We start from the raw sequence: 14,516 nt of genomic DNA on the forward strand, positions 1-14,516 counted from the left end.
TTAAATGGGGATAATAACACAAATTAAATGAGATATCGGATGTGAAGTTTCCCTTCCCAGTACCTGGGCACATGGTGGATGTTTGGTGTACATGAAACCCTCCTCCCTCCTCTCCCTGCCATCTGGGCAGGGGAGAGGAGCAAGATCAGGCTGTCTGTGCTGGGCCACATGCACCAACAGGAGTGTTTTCCTATGTTTATGTCAGGCTAGTGGTGGTGGGCAAAAGAGGAGTTAATGCTCCCCACCAGACACAAGACCCAACACAATGGAATCCCAGGACAGCTAGATATTACCCTCTCCCTTGACTAGACCACATGACACTAGCCTTTCGTTGCTCAGGAAATGTGGCCATCATGTGTATGTGGTCCCAGATCCCTGAAACCATCCATTTCCCAGATAGTTCTTAGCATGCGGGAGGTTAGCAAAACACTTCCCCTGTCTCTGTCTGAAGTCAGATTGCCACGGATGGACATGGCCTTGAGAAGAAGCTGGAGGATGGCAGAAGCAGGGTCTACACAGAAGCAGACCATCATGTGGAATGCTCCAGGCGTGCACACAAAACCTTGACTCTCCCTGCTCCCTGAGAAATGGTTCATTCTATACTCATTTCCTGTGAGAATTTGGCCAGTGCTCTGGAACAGAGGAGCTGAAACCAGCAGCACAGAAGGACCCCTGTCCTTGACACGGTGTGGCCTGGGGACCAGAAAGGACATGATGCATCATTCCAGCACCCCTGGGCCAGGGGCATGTGCTCCCACCCTCCTGACCACAGCCCCACTTCACTCACACGTAGAGGACAGTTTTCTGATCCCCGTCCTGCCCGCCGTCCCCCACCGTCAGGGTGTCGTAGCCCCTTTCCAAGTCGAAGTCCTCAAAGGCCAGCTTGATCACCTGGGGAGGGAGCATGGGGTTAGGGGGCAGGTAGGGCTGCCAAGAGACACGCGTACAGCTGTGAGGACAGTGAGAAGTTCCCTCCTTGGGTCCTGATGCCCAGAGTCCCTGCGACACCTCCCCACATAACCCTTGATCCAAACTGAGCATTTCCATGCCACCTCTTGGAGCGTGAGCTATTTTTTTTCAGGCCATAGTCTCTAGAGTCCCCTGATGTTTTCCAAAGATGTTCACAGCACATCTGGCCAATTCTGGGGACTGTTATGGGAACATCAGGCACATCTGGCTGCCTGTGAGAAGATTAGATTCTTTCCTCATGCTTTAATGCACAGAAATCCCCTGGACTTGGTGTCAATTTTTCAGGCCACATGTGGCATCTCAGCTCTCTAGCCCCCAGGGATCTGGGGGGCAGAACTTTCTCTTAGCCTCTCTTCTGCCTGCTTTGCTCCACCCTCTTTTATCTGTTGAATAAATGAATGTTCCAGGAAGGAGGTTTCAACAAGGTTCTCTCTTGTTCCAGTCCTGCCTTCGACAATATTTACTAAACACACAGCATATGCCAGGTCTAGGAGGTGGGGTTTCAAGAGTGAGCATGGTCCCTGCATTTGGTGAGCAGGGGAGACAGAAAGTACACTGAGAATTGCCATGCTGGTTGATAGGTGTCCCGGTGAGGGGCCTGTGGCTCACAGAGCCTGCACGGGGGGTAGGAGGAAGATGGTCCGTGGTAGTGCTGAGGGTTTTGAAGCCTACAGAAGACGGTCAGGCTGCAGGAGGATGCTGGGAGAGGGAAGGACCATTCCGAGGAGCCAGAGGCACAGGGCCTGAGCTGTGGCAGAGATGGGACATTCTAGAACAAGTGTTCACTGTCTGTTGACGGAAGGTCCACACACTAAGCACACCTGCTAGCTGTTTCACTATGGGGGACGATGTGGTTGGAGGTTCAGTGCAAGGAGGTGACTCAAGAAGGTCCAGAACTTGAGAATTTTGCCTGGAGCTGAGTCCAAAGGGTCTTATAATCTCCCCTGATCCAAAGAGTTGGAGTTTATCCTGAGGGAGAGGTGGTAGAAAAGTTTTAAACAGTGGGTGGCAGGGGCACATGGGCGTTTGAGAAAAACATCTGTCTGGCTGCTCGTGTGGAAACGGATGTGGTGGGAGTGAGGCCAGAGTGGTGAGGATGGGTCTAGGCATTTGTACTCAACTAGGTGAGCGATGGAGGTGAGGGGGGGGGGGTGGGGGCGCTGGAAACGAGAGACAGGGCCTGGCAATATTTAGGGCTTTGTGACTGGATGGGTGTGGGGACCAAGGGAGGGGACGGGATTCTGGATGACTTGTGGGTCTCCGAACAGGTGGATGGTGGTGCCATTCATGAAGACAGGACACAGAGAGGCACCACTCCTAATGGCTAATCTGGGCCTCTTTTTATCAGTTTCATTTTTTTAAAGGTTTTATTTAAATTGCAGTTAGTTAGCCTACAGTGTAATATTACTTGCAGGTGTACAATATAGTGATTCAACACTTCGACACAACACCTGGTGCTCATCACGACAAGTGCGCTCCCTAACCTCCATCACCCTCCCCCATCTCCTCCTCCCCTCTGGTAACCATCAGTTTGCTCTCTATACTTGAGTCCATTTCTTGGTTTGTCTCTCTTTTTTTCCTGCTATGATCATTTGTTTTGTTTCTTAAATCCCACATATGGGTGAAATCATATGGTATTTGTCTTTCTCTGACAGACTTATTTCGCTTAGTATTATACTCTCTTGCCCCATCCATGTTGTAGAAAATGGTAAGATTTCATTCTTTTTTATGGCTGAGTAATATTCCATTGTGTGTGTGTGTGTGTGTGTGTGTGTGTGTGTGTGTGTACACTCCACATCTTCTTTATCCGTTCATCTGTGGTTCCAATCTGATGAAGATTTTCCCCTCCCAGTGGGGAGGCTGGAGGTGTTCTTTGTGTTCTATTCTATGACCCAAGGAGTAGAGGATTCTCATGGATGGTTTTTCCTTGTTGTGCAGGTGTCCTCTGTGCAAACCCACAAACTGCTAGGGGACTTGCACAGCCTCACCCCCGGGTGCCTTCAGGGATCTCAGAGGCCAGCTGTTGCCTGGCCACCATTTCTGAGGGCCCCTCTGCACGGGGCATGGTGTTCACAGTGGGGAGCATCTCTGTTATAAGTACACCCTCGAGCACAGAACAAGATGGCAGAGGAGATGAGTGCCACTGGCTGGAAGAAAGGCTTCCCAAAGGAAATGAAGCCCAGGCTGAGTGCAGGAGATGAACCCAAGTTACCTAAATGGATGAGGAAGGGGAAGCCATCCAGGCGGAGGGAGGAGCAGGTGAACGGGCAAAGGTCTAGAGACTCCTGACAGTGGCTTAATGCAGATGGAAGTGGAGGCTGGTGATGGGAGGAAGTGGGAGGATCAGATTAGGAAAGGCTGTCTGTCATGCTAAGGATTTGGGCTTTGTCCTAAGGGCAAGGGGAAATGATGGACGATTTGTGAGGAAAGGTGTGACATGCCATTTTTGTTTTAGCAGCAACAGCGCTGAGGGCTGGTGGGAAACCCAGGAGAGTCTGAGCTGTGGCAGTGTGTGTGTGAGGGGGGTACGTGTGCCTGCAGCAGGCAGCGGCTGGGGTGCGTTAGGAAAGAGGGGACAGCAGGTAACTGTCAACAGTGAGTGGGGATGCCTTAGCCCCTCTGGTTTTCCCATTGACAGGCAAGATCGCCCCCCACGCTCCCTGATGGCCAATGGCATCATTGGGGGACCATCCGCTCAGGCTGGAAACTCCTTCCCTTCTCACCCTCCCTGGTCCTGTCCTATAAGAATAATGTCACCATTTCCCAGCCAGACACACATGGAGGAGACCTGGGGATCTGCTGGGATCTGGGCATTGGCGACTCTGGTTTGTACAGACCCTTCCTTCCCCATGGGCTCCGCTAGCAATGTCTCCTCCCTGAGGCCCGTCTTCTCCAAGTGCTCCGATACCCTTCCTCACTCTGTGTCAGCACTTACCTGCCGTACTGGCACTGATCTGTTTACCTGCTCCTCCACTACATGTGCCAGGCACGTGCCAGGGGCTCAGACAGTGCTAAATCAGAGAACATTTTCAAAACCCTTCCCAGTTCTCCAGCATGGACAGATTGCTAGGCTCCCAGTCCCCCATACAAGTTACCATGTGGAATAAAAGCTGGCAAACTGTTTCTGTAAAGGGCCAGAGAGTAAATATTTAAGCATATGATGTCTGTTGCAACTACCCACCTCTGCTGTTGTAGCACGAATGCAGCCACAGATAATATATATGTGAATGGGTATGGCTGTGCTCCAGTAAAACCTGATTTACAAAAAAAAGCAACGCTAGCTTGCTGACCCCTGGTCTAGGAGATTCTCTGAGACACCTAATCACAGTTTTTGATCATCTTTTCGTAACGAGAGTTCTTCACTACAAGCACTGACCCTACAGCATGCTCAACTCTGCTCTGAGCAGTTTAGATGCATCAATTCACATCGACTCACAACAGTAGCTACTATGAATACCTCCAGTTTACAAATGGCACAGAGATGTTAGGCGACTTGCCTAAGATCACACGGCCAAGTGGTAGAACTGGGACTCACCAGGCCACCAGAGGCCAGGCTCTTTGCCGCTCGCTGCCTCACAGCAGCCCCAGTGAGGCCTTAGGTCCACTGGGTAGGGACCATGACTTACCCTTTCAAACCCTCCCTGAGCTCTTTTGCCGAATCCCAGCAGCATGGCAAACGCTTGGGCACACAAAATCCTGCCAAGGCTGGCAGTGCCTTCTGCAGGAGGAGGGGCCTGGCCTCTGCAGGGAATAATGGCCCCGGATGCACATTCTTGCCACCATCACCCCCTTGCAGCCAGCCCTGGGGCAGAGGACACTGGCTCACCAAGCCACCTCCAAAAAAGGCAGGGTATAATTATTATGTCTATAATGGGAAAATACTGCTTGGAAGGCCAGAACCCAGAGCCATAAAATGATTCCCATCACTGGTTAGAGCAGCCATGGATGTGAACTGCATTTTAGAGCATCTGACCCTAACGCAGGAAATAATTACACTGAGTAGACCGTACAACAGACATAACATTGCAGTTTTGGGACAGGCCCCCAGTGCACAACGTACTGATGCTTTCATTTTTTTCCCTCCTCTCTTTGGCCTTTGTTTAAAGACGAGATTCTATAATGACTCATTAACTAACATGCACATCAATCACATTCGCCAAGTGTCTTCCCGAGACAGGAGAGTGGCAGCACGTGAAACAGGCGTGATCAAAGAGGCATATTTGTATACAGCTCAGACACCCAATTTGCGCCCATTATGAGTAGATGAACCCATCATCTAGCACAGAGTGACTGAGCACCTGCCATGTGCCAAGCACCGAGCTAGCTGCTTCCCAAGTGTTACCTCGCCTGTCTGGCAGGTTAGAAGCAGAACCCCAATGCTGAGAGCACGGTGAGGATGGTGATGGCTGGGGATGGCAGTGGAGGGGAAAATGACAGGGGGCTGCCCGAGGAGGGAGGTGTGCTGGGCCCCACAGGATGGAGAAGGGTGTGCTCTCTGTCCAGTAGATCCTGTGAATAGTGAACTAGGAAGGAAGAGCAGGGAAGGCAGTCAAGGCAGGGCAGGGGTGAGGGGTGAGAGCAGCCTGGTGGGGTCTGCAGTTGGCTTTTGCCTGGCAGGCCAGAGCAGGTGGTCTGGACTTGATGGTGAACATGAGGGGAAGCTGTAACTCAGCATGAAGGGAGGGCTGGAGGCAGGGAGACCTGCCAGGAGGCTGGTACAGGGCCCTGGAGTGGTGAGAAGGGGGAGGAGTCTGGAGACTATCACCTCAGCACACAGCTGCCTTCCAGGGAACAGTGGGGGATGGGAGTAAGGCCATGCGCAATGCGCACCCTGGGTTCTGGAGGATAGTCCTAGCTTCCCTTTTTTTTAAACATTACTTTTATTTTTTATTTTATTTATTAATTTTTTGAGAGAGAGAGAGAGGGAGGGAGAGGGAGAAAGAGATTGGGAATCCCAAGAGAGACAGAAGGAGGGAGAGAGAAGCAGGGCTTACCCGAAGCGGGGCTTACCTGAAGCGGGGCTCAAACTCACCCAGTGCGGGACTCGAACTCACAAACCCTGATCACCTGATGCGGGACTCAAACTCACAAACCCTGAAATCATGACCTGAGCCGAAGTCAGATGCTTAACCTACTGAGCCACCCAGGAGCCCCAGTCTTTGCTTCCTGAAACTGCCCAGGGCCTCCCAAAGGGCAGGGATCCCCAGGCCTGCCAGCCTGTGCCCAGTGCCTCAATAAGGCTGCAGGGATCTGACAGCTCACAGGCATTTTTTTTCTTTTTTTTTTTTTTTGGAAGCTGGAATCCAAGAGACCCAGCCTGAGACAGTTTTGTCCAAGGAGTGAATTTTTGTAACAGCCTCCCTGCTGGACTCCCTGCCTCTGCTGCCTTCCTTCACTCTGTACCCAAAGCTCTGTGCCCCAGGATCCCTTAGAGTAGGGGCTGGATGACTATGGTCCTTGGGCCAAATCGGCCTGTGGACTGTTTTTGTATGGTCCCTTGAGCTAAGAAGTGCTCTTACATTTTAAAATATTTAACAAACAAATAAACCACTACAAAGAAGAATGTGCAACAGAAACTTCACGTGGTCCTCAAAGCCTAAAATATTTATCATCTGGCTCTTTACAGAAAAAGTGTGCCGGGCCTAGAGCAAGGTTTTTCAAGTTGACTTCCCAGGCACCGTAGGGTTCCATGAAGGTACTTCCCTGGCCACCAACACAGGTGGAGAGGGAGCCACAGTGGGCAGAGCCCTCCTCCAACCAAAGCAGTTCCTTTTGATCTAGTTCATGTTTGGGGATTCTGTGATAGACATCGACTGTGGCTTACTCAATGTCTCTTCCTCCGTTTACCCGTACCTAACAGAACTCTGACTGTGGAGTGCAGCAATGAACCTAGCTAACCTCAGAGCTAAGGATGGCTAAGCAACAGGATTCTGGGCAATGAGACATGAGCTGAAGAGCCCTCAGGGCATTTCCCCACCTTTCTCCTTGCTTTCCCAGAATACAGATGTGAGGACCCTGGTGGAACAGCCTTCTTGTGATCATGAGGACAAGAGCCCACACACAGAGAACGGCAGAGGGAAAAATAGAAGGTGCTTGAGACCTGAATGAAATATGAAACCAGCCCTGGACTCTTCACTTCTGGGCCTCTGGTCTATGAGGGAATAAACTGTTTTGCTGAAGCTTCTGTGGAGGCATTTTCTCCAGTTCAGAGCCAATCACAACCTACTGGCTACAGGTTCTGAAGAAAGGCTTCATCACCATGGAAAAGTGTGCCAACTCTTGATCCCCAGGATTAAGCTCAGCATCTTGGCAAGGAAATCCGAGGCTTAAATGGCATTGTCTGCCCCTTCCCAGCTCATTAGAGCTCCCTTCCACCATGGTCTGCTCCATTCCTACTTCCCCTATTCTGCCTCAGAGCACTTCTCTGAGCCCCTGAGGGCTGATCACGCCCCCCCCCCCCTCCCAGCCTCGGTTTACTAATGCTGCTGTCAGTTTGACCACTAGCTCCATGAAAGGGAGGGAATCCCTTTTCCTGGGCACAGCCTGCATGGTGATTCCTGGCCGGGTCTTGCTGAGGGCCCAGATCATGGCTGGACAGGTGGCTCTTGGGGTTGGGGAGGAAGGGAACCCAGTGGGAAGGCTGACCGTAACCCTGGGAGTTGAAGGGGAGTGGCCGCCAGTACCCTTGAGGCTTTGGCGGAGGCTGGGAAAGAAAGCCCAGGGGCAGAAACTAAGAACTTTCAGAGGTTCCGGAACTTTGGTCACTAACTCAGGTTGAATTCTGGAGGCTCTGAGAGTAGCAAAGCCTTTCATCCATTCATGGGCTCATCCACTCACTGACTGATGAATTCATTTATTCACTTATTCATTCAACCGTTAAAATGCATTTGCCAAGTGCTCTGCTTTGGAGAAGCAGCTGCAGGCAAGCAAAACGTGGCCACTGTCCTGAGAGACCTCAGTCTTGAAGAGGAGACACAGGAGCATGTGGAAAACCCCACGCGGTGTGACGGGTGCTGGCATTGCGGACGCATGGGGATGGGGCACATATGAGGGCCACAGAAAGTCCTGGACAGTGGAGGAGCAGGGCCTGCCTTGAAGAACAGAGGAGGGGGTGGGGGGACACCAAGGCCACAGCCAGGTCAAGGAAGAAAGGAACACCAAGAGGTGATGTACAGTGAGGACAAGGGTAAGAGGCACGGAATCAGGTTTAGCAGGTTTTGCAGGAAGTCATTAAAGGGTCCCACTCCAGGAATGGGCTTGGGGGACTTGGGGGAGACCCTTCTGGTAGCCAGCCAGCCTCTCACACGGGGCCCAGCACGGACAGGGCATGAGTACATGTTTGCTGAATGTTCACAAGTGAGTGAAGAAATGGGCCAACAAATGTGCTCCTGACATTTGCACCAGCAAGTGATCATTTGCCTGGGGCGTGATTTCTCAGTTCTGCAGGTCTACAAAGGGGGAGTGAGTGATACTGGTAATCCCCAAGGAACAATCATCAAAAGGCTGTTATCTTTGGCTCTGAGGTTCATAACAGGAGCTTTCCTTTCCCTCTCCTTTCCTTGGCCCACCGCCCTCCTCCTCCCACCTCTCTCTGTCTCCCCTGCCTTGCTTTTACTTCCTCTCTAGCGAACGTGGCTTGACTCTCGGGCTCACATCCAGCGAGGTTCACGTGCAAATCAGATCATGTCTTGAGTTCACACCGAGGAGCTTCAGAAGAAAGGTAGATGTGTGCAGGTAGGGGGCACCGACGCGGGTCTGGGCTTCAGTTCTGACTGCAAAAATGGCATCAGTATGTCTTCTGGGAGGCCCAACTGAGAGGTCCTGACAGGAGGCCCCCAGCTTCACGTGGCAGGGCTGTACCTGAGAGATACCTGACCCAGAGACAGGTCTTCTCCGTCAGTTCTTTGCGCATTCAAACATCTGCTGAGCTCCTCCTTTGTGCCAAGCACCCACGCTGACTGAAGAAGGACTCAACAAAATGCCATCCCTGCTTTCAGGGCACTCATGGGCTATGGGAGAAGGAGATTCTAAACATAGCACGACATGATACCCACACAGACGACAGGTGCTGATAAAATGCTTTAGGAACCGAAGTAGAACAAAGACTTGGTTGGAGCTAGGAGGGCTTCTCAGAAGAGGGGGTATTTGGGCTGTGTCTCAAAGGGGGGACAGAAATTTGGAGGGGAAAGGAAGGCACACTGAGATAGGATGTGCCCGGACAGAGGTCTTAAAGGGTCAGGTATGTCTACAAACTAGGAGTTCAGTGCGGCTGAAGCTAGGGTTGCCTGAGTGGAGGGACGGAGGGACGGCCCTGTGTGCTTTGCTGCAAGGCAAGGGGGTTGTTGTTTATCCATAAGCTTGGCTGGTCAGAGCCTCAGGGGCACCCTTTAAAGGTACAGGTTCCAGGCATCCATCCCAGATCCACTGAATCATATCTTCAAAGAGCTCTGGAATTTGTGCCTCAAAATAGCTCTCTGGGTATTTTTGATGATTAACCAAAGTTTGGGAATATTATTGTGGGTAGAATGACTCTAAGGACCAAGATAGCCCACATGGCCAAGGTGGGGCTGACATTTCTCAAGGATATCTCAATCAAAGGGAGAATGTGGAGCCATTTGGAGTAGGCCAGCATCACTTGCTCTGAGCCTTGTCTCTTCTCCTTGAATATGCTAAGCTTCCAGGAAGATGGACTGGGTATTTGTAATTGTTTTATTCTTAGTTTACTGAGTACAGACCTACCATTCACCCACCTCCCCAATAAGACTGTAAGCTCTTGTCCCCACGGTGCAGAGCTCGTGCTCTGCCCATAGGTGCTCCATCAATGCTGGTGTCTTGACATAGGTTCTTGGCAATTTCCACACCAGAGCATTTTATTTCTCTTTGGACCTTTTTATGGCTCCTGAGGGCAGCGGGGGGAGGGGAGTCCTAGTTACTGGAACATTCCTCCCTCTTAAGCTCAGCCAGCAAAGGTTCTAGAAGGGGAATGGAATTCCAGGAAGAGTCCTCACATCCACAGATACCCAGGTGCCTGGGATGAATAATCATCTCATGACCATATGGAGAGGCAGGGACATGTGTCCCGCTCTGCTCACTTGCAGGCAAACCTCAGCCTCTCCTAACACCATCCTTCTTCACCTGCTCCTTGCAAGGGAGACCCTGTCATCTCAGTCCTATGTGCCTCTCACTTACTTCAGATACTTCTACATCTTCACTCTCTTCCTCTTTGCCTGCTCCGCCCTCAGCCTACAAACATGCTCTAGTTTCTAATGTCCTAAACAAACCAACACTCTGAGCAGCCCCAAACGTTCTGTCCACGCTCCTTCCCTCTCATGCCCTTTCTCCTTCCTTTATGTCACCTTGAAACTTATCAAAAGAGCTATCTAGGCTCCTTGTCCCTAGAGCCTCCCCTCCCACCCATTCACTCCCTGCCCCACGGCTGTTTCTGTCCCCAAAGCTTCACTGAAAGGTCCTCTTCCAAGGCCAAAGGCAACAGTCTCTTTCCAGCACTTTCCCCAACAAGACTTGTTCATCACCACCACTGTCAGACATATTCTGGTTGGAAACCCTTCCTCCCTCTGTGGTGTGATTCTCCTACCTTACACTGCTCTTCCTGTGTCTTGCACTGTATTTCTTTCATCTATAAGGATGGTGTTCCCAGATCCATTCAGAATCTTCCTATTCTCTTCACTCTCTCCAGGAAGTGTTGTCTATTCCTTAGGCTTCTATTGTCACCCATGTGCTGATGAAGTAACACCCAAATCTCTCTCTTGAACCCAGACTGACCCAGTGTCCAACCAGTGTATCCAAATGTCACTGGATGAAACACAGGCACTTCAAATGCCCCATGTTTCCATCCTGACCACTGAAAACACTTCTTCCTGTTTCATTTTCTTTTAAAGACTCCCATTGGGCCAAGTCGGAAAGTATCAAGTCATTATTCATCTGTCCATTGAGTCAATGTTTGCTGGGTGATCATTATGTGCCAGGCACTGTGCTGGTCACTTGGGATACATTGTTGAGTAAGACCCTCTTTCTCTCCTGATCCTCACAGCCAGTCAGCCACCAAGTCCCATTCCATTCCCTACATTTCTCTTAAATCTGTCTCCCTCTCCATGTTTCCAAAGCCTTTGGTTGGTGTCCCCATTCCTCTTACTTGGGTAATTGCTTCTGCCTCCCAACTGGTCTCTCTCCCTCCAGTATCCCTCTTGAATCCTCTCCACTGCTGCCAGAGTGATCTTTCAAAAACTCAGACCTTCCTGCTATTGCTTTTGTTCAGAAGAAAGCAGGACTCTCATCCTTACCAAGGCTGATCTCAGGGGTGTCAGTCCTACACCCTCCCATTTACTCTGGGACCTTGTTCCATCCAGCAGCATAGCCCAGCCACTGAAATGTATGGGCAGTGGAGTCACAAAGACCAGGTTTAAATCCTGGTGATGCCACTCCCTGGCTATGCACTATGGCTAAGTTTCCTACCCTTTCAACCTATCCACAATTCACGCTCTTTATCCATCAAGTGGGTCTCTTAAAACCTAATTAATTGTGAAGAGGATGAAATAAAATCATTTATACAGAAGGCTTCGCTCAGTGCTCAGCATATGGTATGCATACAGTAAGATATAACTGTTGCCGTTATTTCCAAGGGTCTAACACCTGTACCCTTAAAAATCTGTTTCAGGACAAAACCCAAGCCTCTCTGCCAAGCATCTAGGCTGACCATAATCTGGATCCTATGACCTTCCCATCCTCATCTTGATCCAGACAAGATGATCCAGACAAGAACTGAATTACTTTCAGTTCTGAGAGGTGTTCTACATCTCAGTGCCTTTACACCTGCATCTACTCTCAGATAATGATTTCCAAGCCAACTCATCCTTTAAGATCCGGCTCAAATGTCTCCTCCTCTGTGAAAACTTCCTCACCTTCCAGTTAGTGGCTCCTTCCAACATTTTCCAAGATAGCGAACTGAATACCCCTCCGTCTGCACTTACCCAAACTCTAGCTTTTTATTTATAGGCCTGTCTTCTCTCCTATGTATTGTTCCTCAAAGGCAGAGATCATATCTATAGTCAATGAATGAAAAAGTGCTCATCTCACGACATATTGTGAACTTGAAGAGACTGTGCTTTTTGCTGTGGGAAATGCTCCAAAGGGGATTGGACAGGCAGTCCTTGGACACACCTGTATCTCTCCTGTGGGTCAGTGGACAAAGTTAGAAACACACTGTGCATTTTCCCTGATGTTTGCAGGAAGGCAGTTCTGATTCTTTAGTCTTGGATTTTGAGTTGCCCCACTTATACCCCCGTCTTTTTGTCCTCAATGCTCCCTGACTCTCCTCCAGTGTGGTGTCAGTAAGGGACTTCCTTCAGCCTTTCTGGGATTCTCAGCACTGTCTGAAGTTCATAAAGAACCCATGGAGATGACAGGAACATCCTTTTTTACAGCTTCATTCTGAGGGAATACCCTTTGGAGAGGCTGTTTTCAGGAACCCAGGCTGGTGTGACCTCCTCCTGCAGGACATGTGAGGGAGTGACTCATATGGGGCCACTGACCTTCACACACCAGCCAAGACTAGCTCTTCTGGGCAGGGGAGGGGAGGGTGAATCAAATTGTTTCTCAGAAACTTCTCAGGCCTTACCTACACTTTCTCTTGCACTTCACCTTCAGGTGCAAAAGAAGACTGAGCTAAGTATCTTTAACAATACCCAAGAAAGAGTCTTCTCATCAACAACTTAATAACTTTGTGGTAGTAAGTCCTTCTTCTGGGCCAGCCTCCATCCCCATGTGGCTGAAGCATCCTTCCCCTTGACTAGGTTCATCATCAAACGGTTTGATGAAATAAAATATTTCTTTATAAAATGTCTCACAGAGGAAATCTGTTTCCATTGTCCCCCGCACTGTGGTCCTAAGCACCTTGACCAGACAACTTAAAAACACTGAGTAAAATTTAAAAAGGAAAAAAAAAAGCTTTTTATAAATTAGTAAGTGCTATAAACAGAATCATATATCCCTAAAATTCATATGTTGAAACCCTAACCCCCCAATGTGATGGAATCTGGATATGGAGCCTTTATGGGGGTAATTAAGGTTAAATGAGGTCATAAGGGTAGGACTGTAATCCAATGGGATTGGTGTCCTTATAAGAGGAGCAGAAGACACCAGAAAGTCTCTCTCTGGATTCACACAGAAGAAAGGCCATATGAGAAGGAGGTCATCTACAAACGAGGAAGAGGCCTTGCCAGAAACTGAGTTTGCTGGCACCTTGATTGTGAACTTCTAGCATCCAGAACTGTGAGAAAAAAAATGTTCCTTGTTAAGTCTGCTATATTTTGTTATGGCAGCCTGGGCAGACTAATAAAGTAAGAATATTCAGAGTCCAAACCCGGTGATTGTAGGGACTCTAAATGTGATTTAGAGCATGAAGTTGGCATTGGCTTTGAGTGCATTTTTAAAGACTGGTAAAGTAGAGCTCTGGTTTTCAGGGCCTTGTGGAGAAGAGGGAACAGGAGACAAAGATCAGGACCCACCAAGGTGGGGACTCTAGTGTGACACCCCTGAATAAAGCTGCACCCTTAGTGTGAGGGTGAGTGAGCAACAAGCATGCCTGCCTTCTCATCTGCCACGACTGCCCTCTGGGCTGGTCTGGAGGCTGATTATTTATCTGAGATCTTGACACTGAGTGGACAGCACACAGAAAACTTCCCTTGAGACTCCTTCACAGTAAGTCTGCCTTCACATGGGTGTGGAGATTACTTGGGTGGTTTGAAACCTTCACACTAAGAATTTACTATCAAAAGGTTTCTGGTTTGGTAATGCCACTAGGCACTGGGCAGAAGTGAAAATAAGCTGTCTCCGGAAGAAACCACCTTCTCCTCAGGTCTCAAAGAAGTCTCACAAAGTTTATGACTCTAACCACACAGTCAAGAGTTATAGACAGAAAAAATAAGGAAACGTGGTTCTATGGGCAAGAAGTAAGAAACGACAGATAACGGAACCAAACTTAAAAAGATTTCAGATTTGGGATTAACAGATACAGAATATAAAATAAATATGTGTAACATACTGAAAGAATTAAAGAGGGGTCTAAACATATGAGTAGGGGGCAAAATACTATAAAATATGATCAAAAACATTTAAAAAAAACAAATAGGACCTCATAAAATAAAAATGGTGCTATTTGAAATTAAAGCAAATCTTCAGGGAATGAATTCAACAGAGATTAGATGCAGCATAACAGAGAATTAGTGAAAAGAATGAGAGAAAATGGTAGAAGTTGGGGTGCCTGGGTGACTCAGTTGATTAGCTATCCGACTTCAGCTCGGGTCATGATCTTGCAGTTTGTGAGTTCAAGCCCTGTGTCCGGCTCTGTGCTGACAGCTCAGAGCCTGGAGCTTGCTTCATATTCTGTGTCTTCCTCTCTCTCTGCCCCTCCCCTGCTTGTACTCTGTCTGTCTACTTCTCTCACTCAAAAATACTAAAAAAAATTAAAAAAAAATTTTTTTAAATGGTACAAGTTATAAAACATAGAAGATGGGGTGAGAAAGATTAAT

The 14,516-nt window shown here is 49.1% G+C and overlaps 1 protein-coding gene across 1 annotated transcript in view; it reads right to left on the reverse strand.

Moving 5' to 3' along the window:
• Window positions 1-14,516, reverse strand: part of CSMD2 (CUB and Sushi multiple domains 2) — a 538,353-nt gene that overhangs the window by 268,271 nt on the left and 255,566 nt on the right. The window contains 1 exon segment of the mRNA XM_042993830.1: window positions 788-891. Within this exon segment, the coding sequence (XP_042849764.1) occupies window positions 788-891 (104 nt within the window).

The sequence above is a fragment of the Panthera tigris genome, chromosome C1, assembly GCF_018350195.1.
Source record: "Panthera tigris isolate Pti1 chromosome C1, P.tigris_Pti1_mat1.1, whole genome shotgun sequence".
NCBI lineage: Eukaryota > Metazoa > Chordata > Mammalia > Carnivora > Felidae > Panthera > Panthera tigris.